At 41.5% G+C, this 19,941-nt stretch overlaps 1 protein-coding gene across 8 annotated transcripts in view; it reads left to right on the top strand.

The window, feature by feature from the left end:
• WDPCP (WD repeat containing planar cell polarity effector) overlaps positions 1 to 19,941 on the top strand; it is a 214,286-nt gene that overhangs the window by 50,458 nt on the left and 143,887 nt on the right. For 7 of the 8 annotated variants that reach the window (XR_013836996.1, XM_079969828.1, XM_079969827.1 and 4 more), the window contains exons 2-4: positions 12,875 to 12,957; positions 15,160 to 15,204; positions 16,054 to 16,104. Coding sequence is in view for 7 of the 8 variants with exons in the window: in XM_079969832.1 (XP_079825958.1) it covers positions 12,875 to 12,957; positions 15,160 to 15,204; positions 16,054 to 16,104 (179 nt within the window). In the remaining variant the exon portion in view is untranslated. Of the gene's footprint in view, positions 1 to 8,249; positions 8,270 to 12,874; positions 12,958 to 15,159; positions 15,205 to 16,053; positions 16,105 to 19,941 lie in introns of those variants that run through there. The other variant, XM_079969829.1, reaches the window with a different exon arrangement.

Here is a 19,941-nt window from a genome sequence, read left to right as displayed (position 1 = left end):
ACCCTAGGTCTCCCCCAACAAACGTTTGAGACTAGCTCCCCTAAATCTAAAAGATGGATCAAACTGTGTGTGCCGCTGCCCTGCAAGCTCTGATAAGCTCCTCCCACAGCTAATCACCTGGCTCAACAGAAACCCTGCCCCCTCTGACCTTTGCACAGGGAGAGCAGCTAATCAGCCACAAAGAAACACACACACGAGAAAACCCTTTTTGCTCCTTCTTCAGCTGCTGCCCTGCAAGCTCTCAAGTTTTGCTTGATCTAGCAACAAATCTAGTAATATAGAGAGTTTTTTCTCTTACGTTGCACTCCCCCATTACGAATAAAAGTGGTAGAATCTTACCTAGAAATGTATACAGGAAAACTCAGTTTGTTGTAGTTCAGTGTAGTACTTCCAAGTTTGACTCTGTTTGGTATGAGAGGTCTAAATGCCTGGCAAGTGCTTTACATTGTAAAGGATAGAAATATGTTTGGTATCTTTGAGTTAAAAAAAATACAGTTAAAACATGTTCTTTTGGAAAGAATTGCCTTCTACCGAAGATGGTTCTTAATTATAAGCTTTTAAAATGATGCTAAAGGGCTAGATAATGACATAAGCTAAGTGCATTTTTTTGTGTTTCTGCCTCCAGACTGTCTGAAAGAAACATAGACTGTGATTGCTTTTCTATTTCTTTTGACTTTAGTATTAAACCATGAAAGATTTTCTGTAGAACCTCAACTTAAATTTTAATATTCCCATGCAGAATGGGGCTCTAGCCCAAATGGTACCTCAGTATAATGTGGTTCACAAATGCAGATAATGCTTAATTAAGCTAGTAAATTCTACAATATATTTTTCTACTAAATACTGTAATGTTTTTACACAGACAACTGGTGGTAAGGTGTATGACTCCCTCCTGAGCTGCAAATTAAAATGTTAGAATATGCAGACAACAGGAAGAACAGGTTAGCTTAGGAAGCTATTCCTGACTCTTACTTAATTGGAAAAGTGTTAATTGGATAATAAATATTCTAAGAGTATTCTTTATAGACCCAAATTCATTGTTAGAGGACTGGTCTTACAAGATGGCAGAAAGCCAAACTTCCTAAGAGTGACCGCTATCAGTCCATCAAGAGACCTAATGATAGAAATTGAACTAATTATTTCAGTCATACAGACAAATGGTAAAGGTATAATATAATAAATGTGGTAATAGATGCCTGGGGTGGTAAGATTACAGGTGTTCTATTTATTTGAAAACTCAGGTGTCTGATCAAGATTTTTGTGATAGAATAGTGAACTGCTGTAACTATAATACCAATTTGGAAAACAAGACAAAGAAAAAGTGAAACCCAGAATATTCTGTCATTTTCTAGTTTAAATAGAAAAGTATAAAAGGAGGAAGTGCTGAAACAAGCGCCAAGAGCAAATGACATAGCTAGATGTTACTTTCCAAACCCAGCATATATGAGGGAAACTTATGTTCCCCTTATTAGGTATAAGAGGGTATTGAACTTTAATTTCTAACAACTTTAATTTAAGAGATCTTTAAACATCACTCATTTACCTCGACCAGGAGTGATAAATTAAGATGCCATGTTCTTTATAGCCTGACAACTTTATGGGGATTGTGTGTAAGCAGCCATTATAGGTTTGCTATTATATTCATTCCTTAAAATATATACCACTTGATTGTAAAAACACCCCTCCCCAAAGGTTAATATATTGATGAGTGGCATTATAAAATTATAATATATTGATGACTGGCTTCTACATCTCTCAGTATAGAAAAAGCTAGGCGGTTAACCCATTTCACGTGTTATAAGTTACATCATGTTATAAGTCTCTTGCCTCAGAAGTATTCCAAACTCCTGGAGACTTTCCACATGGTCAGGCCGGCACATGTGGACTCCATCACTTTGAAATGAGCCTTCACATGTGGGCTGTAGACACACAAATCCCTGCAGTCATATATGTGCTTAGTGAGCAATGATCAGAGCCAAATATTTGTGTAGACTAGGAATGTTTTCATATTCATGTTTTCATGTTCAGATGGAAGGAGTCTGTCTTGAGCTGCTAAGAAAAGGTGCATATTAAAATTAATGTATTAAAATTATAACATTTACACTTATGCAAATGCTTTATTTTTGGTACTTAATTATTTTAAATGTGATTACTGAAATGTTTGAACAAGTGCATATGTTTCTTCAAAGTCATTTTGTCCTCCCTATCTGTACAAGGACACACAATAAACCTAAACAAGTAGTGGAGCAATCTTGAATTATTAGAATGTAAACGCTGATGGTTCTTTTCTTTCCTTCAATGGAGGTGGGCATATCTGAAAATAAAGTGTTTTTCCTAATGCAACTCTGTTTGAAGATCAGAAAAGAACAGAAAGGCAGAAATAGAAACGTAGTGTTTAATTTAAGTGGATTATTCTTACAATTTTTGTGAATTTTTAGAAATGGTTTCTCTTTAATTAATTCTCATTCATATTTAAAATAGTTTTATCTTTTCTGTAGTAAATAACGTCTTAAAACTGTATGATTCTCAACACTTGTTTATAACTTATTGAAATAGTGTTCTTAAAAGAGTTGGCAGTTCAGATTCCTATAGTTATCCTGTGTCAAATGTCAAGAGATATCTTTAGTTTGGATCACTCATCTGCTATCAAATAAGCGACACAGGCCTTATGGTTTTTGTGATGTTTTTTATTGTAATGTTTTCTGTTTATTTTTATACTATGCATTTGGCTTTAATCTTTTGTAAGTTGCTTAGACTAAATGACTAGTAAGTTAAATAAATAATAAATAATTCTCTAGTAAAATATGAATGTAAAACTTTTAATCCTCTTCAGAATCTAACAATTTGTACTTTGATCACTTTGCATATCCTTTTTGATAAACATTTCTAAGGTTTGTAAGCTAACTTCCAGCATCAGTTGAACACTGAGTGCCAGCCTTCATCAATGTTCTCACAGGTAAAATAGATATATAAACTATATGTATCCTCTTTAATAAATAGCATTGCCTTAAATTATTCTGTTGCTCTGTTTAATCTTATTACCACTTACTTCAGTTAAGCTGTTTTGAAAGTCAAAGCTTTTATCAGTGATAGAGACACGAAACAATACCTTGTTCAATAGTAGACAAATCTGGGAGATATAACCCGCTTCATGTTATTCAATGCAGGAATGGGGATCCACCGAGTAGCCATGCCCCAAGTGGAGAGTGAGATCCAGTTGGCAGGCCAGAATCTTATTTCCATACACTTCTGGGGACCAGTGACATCAGGTGACTCATTTTTCCCCATGCGGTTTTTGGGAAGAGTTGCACACAGCATCATTGGTGTCCCCAAAGCCCCTTTCGTCCAAGCCCCCCTCCCTTTAGCTGCCCAATACTGGATGTTGTACCTGAGGTCAGGTGTAGCAGGAGGTGAGCTTGGTCAAAATGGCCTGATGGAACCCAGGGGAAGGCCTAAGAGGCTCAGTGAGGCCCACTGGCTAGGGTGTGCATGAATAGTTCAGCCACCTGTATAAAAGTGAAGACTCTGTCACTGCAGCCAGCTATGTTCTTGGCATGGCTGCTCAGTAGTGGGGCTGCTCCACTTGTCCTTGATCCCACGTTAAGTCAAACTCAGCCAAGAGCATGGATGTCAAACTCAGCCAAGAGCATAAGGTCAAACAGATTCCTCACTGGCCTTGCAGACAACTTCGTTGTCCAGAAAGTGGGAGAAGCAACAAGAGGAACAGCCATTTTAGATCTGGTCCTAACCAATGTTGATGACCTGGTTAGTGGGGTAGAAGTGGAAGGATCATTAGGCGCGAGTGATCATGCTCTTCTGAAGTTTACCATACAGCGGAAAGGAGCAGCCAAGCATACTAGGACTCAATTTCTTGACTTTAAGAAAGCCGACTTCATGAAACTTAGGGAAGTGCTGGGTGAGATCCCATGGACAGTAATATTAAAAGGAAAGGGAGTTCAGGATGGCTGGGAGTTTGTTAAGAGGGAGATAGTAAAAGCACAACTTCAGGCAATACCAATGAGACGGAAACATGGAAGGTGCCTAAAGAAGCCAGGGTGGCTATCTAAAGAACTTTTAACTGAGTAAAGATTAAAAAAGGATGTGTACAAAAAATGGAAAAGGGGGGAAACCACCAAAGAGGAATTCAAACAAATAGCCAGCACGTGTAGACACAAAGTCAGAAAAGCTAAAGCACAGAATGAACTCAGGCTTGCTAGAGAGGTTAAAAGCAACAAAAAAGGCTTTTATGGGTATGTTCGTAGCAAAAGGAAGAACAAAGAAACAGTGGGGTCACTCAGAGGAGAAGATGGTGAAATGCAAACAGGGGACACAGAAAGGGCTGAACTCCTCAATGCCTTCTTTGCCTCAGTCTTCTCCGATAAAGAAAACAATGCCCGACCTGAAGAACTTGGAGCAAATGATTCAGCAGAGGAAACACAGCCCAGAATAACTAAGGAGATAGTACAAGAATACTTGGCTAGTTTAGATGTATTCAAGTCTCCAGGGCCAGATGAACTGCATCCAAGAGTATTAAAAGAACTGGCAGATGTGATCTCAGAACCACTGGCAGTCATCTTTGAGAATTCCTGGAGAACAGGCGAAGTCCCGGCAGACTGGAGGAGGGCAAATGTTGTCCCTATTTTCAAAAAGGGGGAAAGAGAGGACCCAAATAATTACCGCCCAGTCAGTCTGACATCAATACCAGGGAAGATTCTGGAGCAGATCATTAAACAAACAGTCTGTGAGCACCTAGAAAGGAATGCTGTGATCACCAATAGTCAGCATGGATTTCTGAAAAATAAGTCGTGTCAGACTAACCTGATCTCGTTTTTTGACAGAATTACAAGCCTGGTAGATGAAGGGAACGCAGTGGATGTAGCCTACCTTGATTTCAGCAAGGCATTTGACAAGGTGCCCCATGATATTCTTGTAAAGAAGCTGGTAAAATGCGGTCTTGACTATGCTACCACTCAGTGGATTTGTAACTGGCTGACTGACCGAACCCAAAGGGTGCTCATCAATGGTTCCTCTTCATCCTGGAGAAGAGTGACTAGTGGGGTGCCACAGGGTTCTGTCTTGGGCCTGGTCTTATTCAACATCTTTATCAACGACTTGGATGATGGACTCAAGGGCATTCTGATCAAATTTGCAGATGACACCAAACTGGGAGGGGTGGCTAACACCCCAGAGGACAGGATCACACTTCAAAACGACCTTGACAGATTAGAGAACTGGGCCAAAACAAACAAGATGAATTTTAACAGGGAGAAATGTAAAGTTTTGCACTTTGGCAAAAAAAATGAGAGGCACAAATACAAGATGGGTGACACCTGGCTTGAGAGCGGTACATGTGAAAAGGATCTAGGAGTCTTGGTTGACCACAAACTTGACATGAGCCAACAGTGTGACGCGGCAGCTAAAAAAGCCAATGCAATTCTGGGCTGCATCAATAGGAGTATTGCATCTAGATCAAGGGGAGTAATAGTGCCACTGTATTCTGCTCTGGTCAGACCTCACCTGGAGTACTGTGTCCAGTTCTGGGCACCACAGTTCAAGAAGGACACTGACAAACTGGAACGTGTCCAGAGGAGGGCAACCAAAATGGTCAAAGGCCTGGAAACGATGCCTTATGAGGAACGGCTAAGGGAGCTGGGCATGTTTAGCCTGGAGAAGAGGAGGTTAAGGGGTGATATGATAGCCATGTTCAAATATATAAAAGGATGTCACATAGAGGAGGGAGAAAGGTTGTTTTCTGCTGCTCCAGAGAAGCGGACACGGAGCAATGGTTCCAAACTACAAGAAAAAAGATTCCACTTAAACATTAGGGAGAACTTCCTGACAGTAAGAGCTGTTTGACAGTGGAATTTGCTGCCAAGGAGTGTGGTGGAGTCTCCTTCTTTGGAGGTCTTTAAGCAGAGGCTTGACAGCCATATGTCAGGAGTGCTCTGATGGTGTTTCCTGCTTGGCAGGGGGTTGGACTCGATGGCCCTTGTGGTCTCTTCCAACTCTATGATTCTATGATTCTATGATTCTATTCTAAGTGACTAGGTGCTAGGTTGCTTAAGCAAGGTTTTTGAGAAAGATGTGTAACGTCTGAAGCAAGTGTTTTCAGGATTACGCTGAAGCCTGGAAAGCGGGAAGCAAAATCCCACTTGCATTGCCGGTTCTTTTGTCAAATCACCTGAACAGTTCTTGGGTTTGATAGACAGAATTTGGGCTGATTCTCATACTGTCTGTCACAGATTGCTTGTGACATCTTGTACAGTATATATGTTCACACATTGTAACGTCAGAGTAATGGAACTTTACTAGCTTGTAGCTTGTTTGGGTGGTTTGAAAATGATTGATAAAGTTCACTAGCAGCAATGAGTAATTTGGGTGGGGAGGGGAATTCTTTTTCTTTTTCAGAAGACTGGTATTAGGTTTTCAGAGCTAACACAATTAATGGGACTTGGAGTCCCAGCTTCTGCTAGCCTAGCAGTTCAAAAGCATACCAGCACAAGTAGATAAATAGGTACTGCTGTGGCGGGAAGGTAAATGGCATTTCAGTGAGCTCTGGCACTCATCATGGTGTCCCATTGTGCCAGAAGCGGTTTAGTCATGCTGACCACAAGACCTGGAAAACTGTCTGTGGGCAAACACCAACTCCCTCGGCCCGAAGTGAGATGAGCGCCCTACCCCTTAGTTACCTTTGACTGGACTTAACTATCAAGGAGTCCTTTACCTTACTTGTAGATTTTCTAGACTATGGACTTCTAGCATAATGAACATACAGTTAGAATCATAGAGTTGAAAGGGACACCAAGGGTCATCTAGTCCAACTCTCTGCAGTGCAGGAATCTCAACATGTGATCCTCCATCCAGTTTGAAACCATACAGGAGCCTGCTTGGTTTTTGCAAATGTCAGTTTTATTGCTGCACCACAATTAATTTTATTATCAGGATGAAAGTGTTTCAAGGTAATATTTAGAACATCTCTTCTGGATATATTGCATTTTCCAACATTTAAAATGCAATTTTTTGGATCCTTCCAGCAATGGAAGGTTTTCTTCTATTGTAGAATGGGTTCCACTGTAGTGGGGAGTTCTGCTGGAAGCAAAGAGGATGTGGTTTTCACTGAAATTTCCTCTAGCACCCAACACTGCCACTGTTCCAGGGGGTTCCCCAGCCCTGCCAGATAGATTTTTGGGGATACAAGAGAGTGCTGGGGGAGGAGAAATAAGCAAACTATTGTCTTTCCCCTTCTGCTTATGGAAGCATATTCTGGGCAAAACTACACTTGAGAAAAATATGGATGTCATTACTGGAACAGCATGGATCTCCAACTATAGTGTCAATTGAAAGTGATCTTTGGAATGTGGGAAAGGGAGAGTTAGATCCTTCCTATCACAAGCCACAACCTAGGGATCTTGCAGTGCATGAAGGAGAACTCTTGTTGATGATGAGGTTCAATCAACATCCTTGGGGGAGAACTACCAGTACCTTATTCACCGGACAACTGGCTGGAAGATACAACCCTCCAGTTGCACTGTGCTCCTTTGGGAAGGGAGGGCAGGTGTGATGGACAGCAGAGCCAGAATAGAGTCTGGTGATGCAGTTCCTCTGAAACTCCACCAGAGTGCTGGAGTCAGCACTTTGGGGGGGAAGAATGAAAGGAGCAGTTTCTGAGGGAGAGAGTTAGGTAGGGCTGGATTTGAAAAGAGGGATGGGATTTGATTTGAGATGTTAGACAGGTTTCAGGTTGGGAGACAGGGAGTGAGAACTGGTTCTGAGTTAAGTTAAACATACACACTGATTAGACTATATCCATAGCTAGAGGAAGGAGCCTCATAGCTTAGGCATTAAGACCGTGTTGAGGGTCTGGGAAAGGTAAACAGACAGGAGTGTTCTGGGAGGTAGATCCTGTGGGAATTCAGGCTACCTGGGTCTCGGTATAGCCAGGAGGGGAGAGTTTTTCTAGGTACAGAAGATTCCCAACCCAACAACAAGGAGTGAGGTGACCCCCTGGGTCTGTTATACCATCTAGAAGAGCTCAGGGGTGGGATGGTTAAGAGTGGGCAACTGAGGAGATGTGCCCCTCGCTCATGAACCAAAGTATTAAGCTGTGAAGGAAACTGTATGGTGTTGAAAGTATTTAACTGTAATATCTAAGTAATAGAAACTGAGTTGAGCATTTTCCTGTCTGTTCTAGAAACCTGAACATCTACCACCTGAAGTGTAACAACTGATTTTTAGTAACTGAAGTTTAAGAAGAGCTTTGCCTATAGTGGTATGTTTAAGCCTAAGACATCTTAGAGTTAGTTGAAGTAAACAAGTTAACTTCTACCTGAAATAATGCATTTCCTGACCCATTATGAGGAACGGCTAAGGGAGCTGGGCATGTTTAGCCTGGAGAAGAGGAGGTTAAGGGGTGATATGATAGCCATGTTCAAATATATAAAAGGATGTCACATAGAGGAGGGAGAAAGGTTGTTTTCTGCTGCTCCAGAGAAGCGGACACGGAGCAATGGATCCAAACTACAAGAAAGAAGATTCCACCTAAACATTAGGAAGAACTTCCTGACAGTAAGAGCTGTTCGACGGTGGAATTTGCTGCCCAGGAGTGTGGTGGAGTCTCCTTCTTTGGAGGTCTTTAAGCAGAGGCTTGACAACCATATGTCAGGAGTGCTCTGATGGTGTTTCCTGCTTGGCAGGGGGTTGGACTCGATGGCCCTTGTGGTCTCTTCCAACTCTAGGATTCTATGATTCTATGATTTTGTTTCATAAACTTCTTTAGTTTAATAAAACTTTTCTTGTTTGTTTAATCAACTCCTGCCTGAGACTCTAATCCAGGCTCCCTCAAACTTGGCCCTCCAGATGTTTTGAGATGACAGTTTCCATCATCCCTGACCACTGGTCCTGTTAGCTAGGGATCATGGGAGTTGTAGGCCAAAAACATCTGGAGGGCCGAGTTTGCCCATGCCTGCTCTAAACACTAACTTTTCCCTCACACAAGCCCCCCAACAATAGCCTGTGGGAAATGGTAGAAATTTGGGTAATTGGTGCACAGTGAGGTGGGTGCTCTATATTTAATAGGGGGCAGATAGTGGGAGTGGATCTGCCACATTATTAATTGGTGGTATTAAGTGGTTGCTCCGCTTCAGCAGGATATAAATATAAAAACAAATAAGAAATAAACACCGCCACCATCCTCTGACAGAGGACGAGTCCTCTGCTGTGCCTCACAGAATTCAAAGGCTACAAAATAACATGAGATACCTTTAACTAGCCACCCAGTTTCTTTAGAGAAGCAGAGCCTACCACACTTCAGATCAGCCTGCGCGAGGCTTCAATTGGCTCCATTATCATCTCATGTACCTTCCTTCACAGGGCTTTTTGGAGCTGTCTAAGGTCCTGTTCCTCTTTGCTCCCTGCTTGATGACATTGCTGGTTTCGCCATGAGCCACTAGCTCTCATGGAACTGGACTCTTCCATGTAGATCCACAGTATCCGCTTTATTATTATTCTATTTAAAATAATTTTACATTGTCGAGATCCAGGGAAAATTTATTTATCTTGCTGCCCCCCACCATCAAAATAGTGATGCACAATGGCAAAGCTATTTATAGCAACACATCATGGTTTTGTATAGTCTTTGCTAATTTATATATATATATATATATATATATATATATATATATATATATAGTTTATGTGTATATATATATTTTTATAGAAAGATTGCAATCAGCTTGGCTGTTCCTTTGTCACAAATACATCTTTCTTTCACATCCAGTAATCAGCATCCCTTTGGGACAGGATACCTCTCTCTGGTTCTCACCTGTACCAGGTGCTGTTTTTAGGGATGGAGTCTCTGCCACAAGCTCACCTTGAGGACTTTAGTGGCAGCAGTGTGAGGGGCACAAAGATTACCAGAGCAGAGAGGATAACTTGAGAACATCTAGCTCCTCTGCTGCCAGAGGTTGCTGGCCACCTCAGCTCTTTCAGAAAGTACCTGTCGAGTGAGAGGACCAGTAGAGCAAAAAGGCAGCTGCTGAAACATCAATTAGCCATGTGTAAGAAGTAATACTATTATTTTTAAAAATAATTTATTTCAGGGCTTTGGACTAGATGACCCTGGGCTCCCTTCCAACTCTGTGACTCTGTGATATTGAGGATGTCTTTCCTTTCATTGGGTTATTTTAGTTGCCTGTGTGTACAATTAGACTGATTTTGTGTAACTGTAAAAGTCTGTGGGTTTGTTTTAAATTGCTTCAGTTTTTAGGTCAAAGATGGTTTTATGGTTTCTGTTGGTTACGTATTTGAGAGTAAGATTTGTGAACTGCTCTGGGATTTTCTACATTAACACACACCATACACCCCCCAAGGTATCAGTCTTGAAACACTGTAGAATAAAAAAAGTCTTGATTCCATGTCTAGAGGCTGGCAGAGCGGGGATTTGACCGAGCTCCCAAAGAAAGCCAACATCAAAAATATATTGTCCCTTGTTTTCAACAACTTAACCTTAAGGCCTGGATAGGTAGTCTAATAAGTGTCTAATAAAAATAGTGGTTGAATATTGTTGAGGTAAATTAATGCTTTTAAAAGTTGTGACTGCATGAGTGGATGTCTATAAAAGCTGGACTACGGTGTCTCCCAACAATTTCATTGCAGAGCTCATGATATTTGATATTTTACTTAAAGACCTAAGGACATGGAATCTATTCAGTACATGAAAATTGAAGCCTTAGTTAAATAAAGCATTTTCTATTTCTCATGTTTGCCCAGAAGAAAGGACTAACCACCTGATATAATTTTGGTACTGTTACACATGTAAATGTCTTAAAATTGAAAGCTCTGTAGCTATAACATGACCACTTATAATTGCAAAAGATAGGACTTATTTCCAGACTTCTTAAAAATGTGAAGAATTAATTCAGTGGAGCATGAAACAACTTCTCAGCAAATGGAAATAAGTTTACAGTGTGTGATTTTCATGCCACTATTCTTTGGTTATCAGATAATGTATTTCTTTTCAGCGATTATTATACAAGCCATAGTTAGGCCTTTTTGACAATATGCGCTTCGGTGTGACTTTCAAATCAATATAGAATATTTTTAGTTTTATATCCATCAGTGTGTTGCTGTTAAAAGGCACATTTATAAGGATAATACTGACACATATTTAAAATCTTCACAAAGCCCTCACTTTGCCACCATATTGTTATCTTTGGCTTGCATGCTATAGTTTTAAACAAAAAGAATTTGAATATATTTTTGTCTTTTGAGTTGATGAATTTTTAGAGCAACAAAAAACTCTCTACCTTTTAATGAGTCATTCTAGCAACTTGAATTTAAGAGGGAAAGCATTAACTGAGCACAGTGGTTCAAAAGTAAGTTCAGTTCTTCCCCAAACCACCTTATCCTGGCAGGGCTACTTCCAATTACAGAGCCCCATTTAGAGAGAAAACCGCTTAGGACGTGAGGACTGCATCTTCACTGATGAATAGGACACTATTTAGCATGTTTGAGAAAGCATAAATGAATAGTGAAGACAGGAAGAGCAGAGCGGGATCATAAATATGGATATGAAGTTGGGATGCTGCAGCCCTTCAGCTCTGTGTGAACACAGTTTGTACTTAAATAGGATTTTTGATGTCTTTCTTTCTTTCTTTCTTTCTTTCTTTCTTTCTTTCTTTCTTTCTTTCTTTCTACCTCTAATTTGTTAAATGAATTCCAATAAACCCAAGTTTCTGTTCTCCTTCTCTTCTTTCTCTCAATTTTTCTTTCTATTTAACTTATTTACTGCACAAGCTTACAATCTTGTGTCCATGTTTGTAATATCAGCTGTTTAAAATACATGTTTTAAATTGTCAGAACCTGCCCTGGAACCCTTTGGGTGAAGAGCAGGAAGTAACAACAACAAATTTGCCTGTTTTCTCTTTTGAGGCAACTAAAACATTATTTGCCTTTTCCCCTTTTCTCCCAAACCTTTTTGTTCTTGTTTGAATTATTTCACTGTTCTGTTCCATTTGTTACTATGCCTGTGTTCCTTCCCTTTTCTGCTCTCTACATTGGCTCCCTTTCTCACCCCCCTGTATTTTATTTAACTTCAAGTTTAAATATAATATGTCTTCCTTCCCTTGCATCTACTTATCTGTTCTTTCTATCTAGGCTCCCTTCATTACGTACTCTTCTGGTGTCTTTTAAAAACAACAATCTGCTATTCATTTGCTCAGCCTCTTTTTTCCTCTTACCATCAAAACTGATTACCTCCTTGAAAAGTAAACTGCTAAGCTTTTATGCAGATACATTTTTTGCTCCTCTTTTGGTAGTACAGTGGTGCCCCGCAAGACGAACGCCTCGCAAGACGGAAAACCCACTAGACAAAAGGGTTTACCGTTTTGGAGGCGCTTCGCAAAACGAATTTCCCTATGGGCTTGCTTCGCAAGACGAAAATGTCTTGCGAGTTCCTGCGGGGTTTTTTCCCTCCCCCCCCCTTTTCCTAAGCCCTAAGCCGCTTATCAGCTGATCCGCTAAAAGCCGCTAAACCGCTAATAGCGCTAATCCACTAAGCTGTCAATGGGCTTGCTTCGCAAGATGAAGAAACCGCTATACGAAGAGCCTCACGGAACGGATTAATTTCATCTTGCAAGGCACCACTGTATCTGAACATGCTGGTATACTCACGCTGTGTGCAAGCTTTTGGGGCTACAAACCTTGCTATCGGAGGAATAACATTTGGAAAGTAGGCATAAACATAGTCTATGAATTCCCTACTAGTTGCTTTTGGTTGTGAAATAATCAAAAATTGGGATACTTGCTGCTCTTAGTTTTTATAAGTGTTCTTTTTTCAGCTTAATGGACAATCAAATTCAATATCTTCTTCTTCTAGAATTAACTGCCAGCTGCTTCAGATGACTGTCTTTCTCACTGAAATGCACCTATGGTCTTTGAAGAGCACCTTGCATGTTCAAGGTAAAGCAGATGTTACCATTTTGCCAGCTTTAGCAATATTCAGAAATTAACATGTAGTATTTTGTTCATGTTTTTCAGAACATACATAATACAAAAGCCTGCCCTTTGCTCTCCATCCACTGTCACAACTCCTCTCATGTATAAACAAAAACCACTAACTGTACTGATTTCAGAGCAACTTTCAGGATAAAAAAGATAATTTGAAAGAACAATGTCTCTGTATAATAATTTCTATACAGAAATTATTACAGAAATGTCTCTGTAAAATAATTTCCTTATTGTTTCAAAATAGAGAACATCTCTGTGTTTTACAACATGTGAAGTTGTCACCCATCTAGTAACTGGTGAAAGAGCCTTGCAAAGGTGGCAATCCTATGGATTCTTCTGGATGTCTCAGCAGTTTTCAGTATCATCAAACTATGCTATCCTTCTAGGTTACCTTAAATGAAACAGCTGATGTGAAATCATTTGGGGGTTTTGGACTACAGTGCCACCATAGTAAGGGTGACAAGCAGTTTGTATGTGTCCTTTCCATCTTAAAATCTCAAGAAGGCTAAGGAACCTCCTAAACTGGAGGTTGTTTTGAGGTAGATGAGAGTAAAGCTGAAGTTAAATCCATATACAACAGAGGTACTGTGGGTAGGAAAACCTGCTGAATTGGATGGAAGGGTGCAACTGATCTTGGATGGAAGACTCCCCCAAAGGACCGAGTTTACATCTTGGGTCTTTCCTTAAATTCAGAAGGTGCAGGTAGTGTTGGTATCCAGGAGTACCTTTACTCTGGCATACCACTCTGTATGCCATCAAAGTCCACATAAAACTGAATTTTATAAAAGTTTTAAAACCTATTTTGTGTGACCCCCCACCTCACCCCGCCCCGCCTATTACTCACTGCTTGCTGACCGAACAGCTAAACAGTGGGGAAGAATAGGGTTTTTTTTATAGTTCTGCTTATCAGCCGTGTCTCTTCTTCCCCACTGCTCAGTGCAGTCTCTTTCTGCCTGTGGTTCCAGTTTGGAGCCAGAGAGAGGCTTCCCTTTCTCAGCTCTCAGGACATAAATATAGCAAGCTTCTGGTGGAGAATCAGAGTGGTCTCTTCATTCATTGGCAGCTCACATGCCTTTTATGCTGGATGCTGAGAAAGATTGTATTTCTTAGTGTGCAACACAGAAATGGCAGGGGAGAAAGGAAACAATCCATTCTTCCAGCAACACCCCACTAGGGAGGTGAAGCTATGTGGGGGAAATAGAGTGGCCATGGACTGAACCCTGGTGGATTGCATCCAGCTCAAAAATTAGAAGTTTCTTTCACCTGCCCCAGTTTGGGGCTAGTTCATCTGAAAAATTTCCTAGGCACCAGTATGAATTGCCCAAGCTATAAGTGCATCTTTGTAGGCCGTATTTGTAGCCTTGCTTGTAAGATCAACTAGCCTAGTGGGCTTTATCTGTCTATTTATGTAAAGCATTCTGTACTCTCCACCTGGAAGGTCTCCTATAGTGGCTTACATAAAATCAGTAAGAACAAGGACAGCCATTGCCCAAAGACTGCCAATCTAAAAGAGAAAAGAGAAAAAGAAAAAAGCTATTGGTAAGTAAACAGAGAAAAAGCAAATTCAGCCACTGATTCTTAAAGTTAAAAAAATCGCGTGTGACAACCAGCTGGGCTAGAAGCAGCTCAAGGAGAAGAGGCACCAAATGTAGCTGGCTTCTCAGCAGAGCTGATGGAATGGCCCAGCTGCCTTCCTCTCTTCCTCTCTGCTGCAGCCTGATGGAATGTCTGCTGCCAGGTGACAGTTGAGTGATGGAAGGGCCAGTAGAGCTGGTCCTCAAGTCGTGTCAATGGAATGGTCCTGCTTCCTGTACCTTCTTGTGCATCAAAGAGAGGGCCTTTTCAGTTTTCCCCCCACTCCCTGGGTTTTAGAACTTCCTTCTAATTGTAGAACCATATGTAAATCAATAGGAAGGCTTTCAGATGGAGTCTCAAAACCCATCTATTTTGGACAGTTTCCCATTAAGGTCTTTAAGTGGTGCTGGCCCGAAATCATTTTGAAGTATTTTCAGTGGGTGTTTCTGGAAGTATTTGTACGACTGCATGCATGGGTTCTCAGTTCTGTTTATAAGATAGTGCCCACCCTCCCAAGAAACATGTCTAATTTCAAGTGCCAGAATTATAATTCAGTTTTTTATTTCCTTATTTGTGTAGACCAAGACATTGGAATCTATCATTACTATGACAAAAAGGAAGCAGGTAAGGTGTAAACCTCATGAAAAAATTATATACACTCCTCACTTGATTTTTTTTTCAAGCTCTCAAAACTGAAACACAAACACACAAATATATATTTAACCTTTATGAATTTTGAAAGTACTGTATAGGATTTTTTTATGAATTATGTTGTAGAACCTGAAATCCTCTGCAGTTAAATTAGTTAAACCATTGGTTCAAATTATTTTAAAGCAATTAGTTTAAAGCAATGAATCAACAAAGACAACATATATGTCAAAAGTCATAACCTCATTTTATAAAATTACGTTTTAAATATAATGCAATATTTGATGCTGGACATTCTAGTTAGTTTTTATTTATTGGAGTTCCAGCAGAGGGCATTGTAAATTCATAGGAGTGCATTGGTCTTGGCCTCCTGGATCCTCCTCACCTGATATTTTGAAATAGACATTTCAGAGCGAATGATCAATTTTCTTTATCTGATTAATCCTTTTAATCCCAGAAGATTCATGATGGGCCAAAAGGTGCAGTTACTTCATGTTTGAGTCCAGGTTAAAGTGGTGGCTTGTATGGGCATCACATGCTCCTTCTAGAGTTCTGGTGGCAGCCTGACTCAGCTTCTCGTTTGGATTCAGTTGTAGTTCACTTCACTATCTGATTACATTCAATCCTTTATAATATTGACCCACCTGCTGGGATTGCTCAAGTCTATTTCACTTCAAACTTAAGACATCTGTCCAGGAAATGAGAACTTTAGAACTCCCCCACCTTTCAGATCTCTGTACTTTTCCTAAATGTGTAATAATTAGCATTTTGCTGACAATAAATGATAAGGTTGTTGGAACTTTGTTCTTTTTCTCCTTCTTTTAGAACCACAAGTGAACTTTGGCTGCTTATATGAGAAACAACAGTTAGCAGAATGTAAGACCTATTTTCAGTTTCCTTATTACTGTAAAAAAAAAGAGTTAAAATATTATGTTTTAATTTATTTGAATTTATAACCTGCCCAGTACAAAACTGAAAAGAGTTTAAAAAGTTAAAATTATACAAAATACAATCACAAAAAATTTGTGAGTACAAAATACACAACTGTGAAACTCTCATAGTTTAGACTGTGTTAATTACTTTTCAGTTTATATGCTTTGATGTCTAAACGTAGCCCATGGCAGCAGCCCTTTTTGCTGTTTTTACTGGGAAACTCACTTTGTCATCCTGAAATAAAGGCAGAACACACACAAATTATTCTTGTTGTTAATTATATACAGTGTTGATCTATTCTACTCTTCATCTCCTTCTAGTAAAAGTGGATGCAAGCAGGGCAGAATGAAGAGACAGGAGAAACTGGACTTGTGGTTTGTCTCACTCCAGACAAACCACATGCTGTAGCCAATGCTTGCTCCTGACCTGATGCTCATAGTTTAGAGAAAATAAACCCTGAACCTGGATCCACACGTAACCCTAAGGCAAACCATGGCTTAACTCTTGGTAGCACTGCAGCAGCAGGACCAGTGAGGAGAGAAGTGGCTGCAGTTTTGCTCCAAGTACCACTATGCTTTCTCAGATCTCTAAATGAAAGGCAGTATATAAATCAACTAACTAACCAACTAACTAACTAACTAACATTTAGCCTTGGTTTTACTTCACATTATAGTGCAATACCGCTTTCAGTTCACCATTCCTTCTGTGTGCCCCGCAAAATTGGCCCTAGGGAGTTGGAATAACCCCTGGAACAGCAAGCAGAGAGTGGAGGAGAGGGTGAATTGTTTCATCTAGCAAGCCAAAATGCTTGTCATGATGAAATTACCACCTTACTATGATGCTAAATTCCTTATGTTAAGTGGTCCACCAAGACCCTCAGCAATTTTTAACTGGTTAATGGGAGGGGGGAGAGTTTGGTAGCCATTGCTATAGAGCAGGGGTGATAAGCATTTTTTTCGCCCAAGGAAAGTACAGTATGGTCTCATGGCCAGCCACTAGTGGGTGTGGCCAAATCAAAAGTGGGTGTGGTCATCTATTACTCTGGCACACAGACATGCATAGCACTTATGCAGGCACACACCAGCAGTGCAAAGTACTATACCCTTAACACAGTCAGAAGTGCATACAGTCACACACAGTTGAACACTATCAGCAGACTTAATACACATACTGTAGGCACTCAACATAACACACAACACATACACTGTCGTCCCTTCTCTTTCTCTGTCCTTGCTTCTTTCTGGCAATCTTTTCCTGGGTCATCAGCTTACTTTCTGACTGTGAGTGGTCTGGAATCTTCATTCGAACACTTCCACAGCACTCCCCCCAAAGACAGAAGTGGTGGACTCTGCTGGTCTTACTGATTTTCTGTGGACTTTAGAGGTTGTGCTGTGGTTCCCCACTAGGGTTGAAACTGTGTGGTTTGCTGCCCTCTGCTTGTAGAGGTCTCTGCTGCCAATTCCACCAACACTGCTGCATTCAGTAGATTGCTGGAGGGCCAAGAAAATATACTTGTTTGCACAGTGGCTTACTACCCCTATTATAGAGTTTGTAGCCAGTAATAACCATGTCCCCCTGGTTCCATTGTAGGCAGTATTGTAGCTAATCAGATTAATCCAAGGTGTGCTTATTGCTAATTGAACACTTTTCAATACATTGTATGTTCCTTTTAAAATCTAAGCCATGCAGCTCACCCATCTTGGCTCAAAGGCTTCTATCATTAACATGTAATAATAATAATAATAATTTATTATTTATACCCCGCCCATCTGGCTGAGTTTCCCCAGCCACTCTGGGTGGCTCACAGTCAAGTATTAAAAACAATACAGCATTAAATATTAAAAACTTCCCTAAACAGGGCTGCCTTCAGATATCTTTTAAAGATAGGATAGCTGCTTATTTCCTTCACGTCTGAAGGGAGGGTGTTCCACAGGATGAGTGCCACTACTGAGAAGGCCCTCTGTCTGGTTCCCTGTAACCTCATTTCTCGCAATGAGGGAACTGCCAGAAGGCCCTCGGTGCTGGATCTCAGTGTCTGGGCTGAACGATGGGGGTGGAGATGCTCCTTCAGGTAAACAGGACCGAGGCCGTTTGGGACTTTAAAGGTCAGCACCAACGTTTTGAACTGTGCTCGGAATGCAAATCTCTCAGGACCGGTGTTATGTGGTCTCAGCGGCCACTCCTAGTCACCAGTCTAGCTGCCAAATTCTGGATTAATTGCAGTTTCCGGGTCACCTTCAAAGGTAGAACGCAGAGCGCATTGCAGTAGTCCAAGCGGGAGATAACTAGAGCATGCACCACTTTGGTGAGACAGTCCGCGGGCAGGTAGGGTCTCAGCCAGCGTACCAGGTGCAGCTGGTAGACAGCCGCCCTGGACACAGAATTAACCTGCGCCTCCATGGACAGCTGTGAGTCCAAAATGACTCCCAGGCTGCGCACCTGGTCCTTCAGGGGCACAGTTACCCCATTCAGGACCAGGGAATCCCCACACCCACCTGCCCCCTGTCCCCCCAAAACAGTACTTCTGTCTTGTCAGGATTCAACCTCAATCTGTTAGCCGCCATCCATCCTCCAACTGCCTCCAGACACTCACACAGGACCTTCACTGCCTTCACTGGTTCTTATTTAAAAGAGAGGTAGAGCTGGGTATCATCAGCATACTTGCATACAAATCCCCTGATGATCTCTCCCAGAGGCTTCATATAGATGTTGAAAAGCATGGGGGAGAGGACAGAACCCTGAGGCACCCCACAAATGAGAGCCCAGGGGTCTGAACATTCATCCCCCCCCCCCCACTTTCTGGACACGGCCCAGGAGAAAGGAGCGGAAACACCGTATAACAGTGCCCCCAGCTCCCAGCCCCTCTAGACGGTCCAGAAGGATGTTATGGTCGATGGTGTCAAAGGCCACTGAGAGATCCAGCAGAACTAGGAAACAGCTCTCACCTTTGTCCCTAGCCCGCTGAAGGTCATCGACCAGCGTGACCAAGGCAATTTCAGTCCCTTGGTAAGGCCTGAATCCCGATTGGAAGGGATCCAAATGGTCCACATCCTCCAGGCGTGCTTGGAGTTGTTCAGCAACCACCCGCTCAATCACCTTGCTCAAGAATGGTAGATTTGAGATTGGCCATAGTTGGCGATAGTTGGCCATATTGGCTGGGTCTAAAGATGTTTTTTTTTTTTAAGAAGAAGTTTAATGACTGCCTCTTTCAGCGGATCTGGGAATGTTCCCTCACAGAGGGAAGCATTCACCACCCCGCAGAGCCCATCGCCCAGCCCTTCCCGGCTCGCTTTTATCAGCCAGGATGGGCAAGGATCAAGGAGACAGGTGGTTGATTTCACTCGTCCAAGTAGCCTGTCCACATCCTCGGAGGTAACAGATTGGAATTGATCTCATGTAACAAGACTAGACAGGACTCTTGCACTCTCCCGCCCTGGCCCTGCTCCCACGGTGGAGTCTACCTCCTTCTGAATCTGAGCGACTTTATCTGCAAAAAACTTTGCAAAAACATTGCAGGAGATCTTGGGGTCCCTACCAGGCCCCGGTGACGAAGGTAGTTCCGATAGATTGCGAACCACCTGAAAGAGTCTCCTGCTGCTGTTTTCTGCAGATGCAATAGAGGCGGTGAAGAAGGCCCTCTTCGCCATCACCATTGCCACTTGGTAGGTTCAATGTTGAGCTCTAGCCCGTGTCCGGTCTGATTCAGAATGAGTCTGAATCAGAAAACATGGGTCTCTCTCCAAATGCCTCTGACACGTGCTTTATGGCTCTTTGGCCTCT

Source organism: Podarcis cretensis (genome assembly GCF_951804945.1).
Source record: "Podarcis cretensis genome assembly, chromosome: 3".
NCBI lineage: Eukaryota > Metazoa > Chordata > Lepidosauria > Squamata > Lacertidae > Podarcis > Podarcis cretensis.
This window is presented reverse-complemented; position numbering and strand designations above follow the sequence as displayed.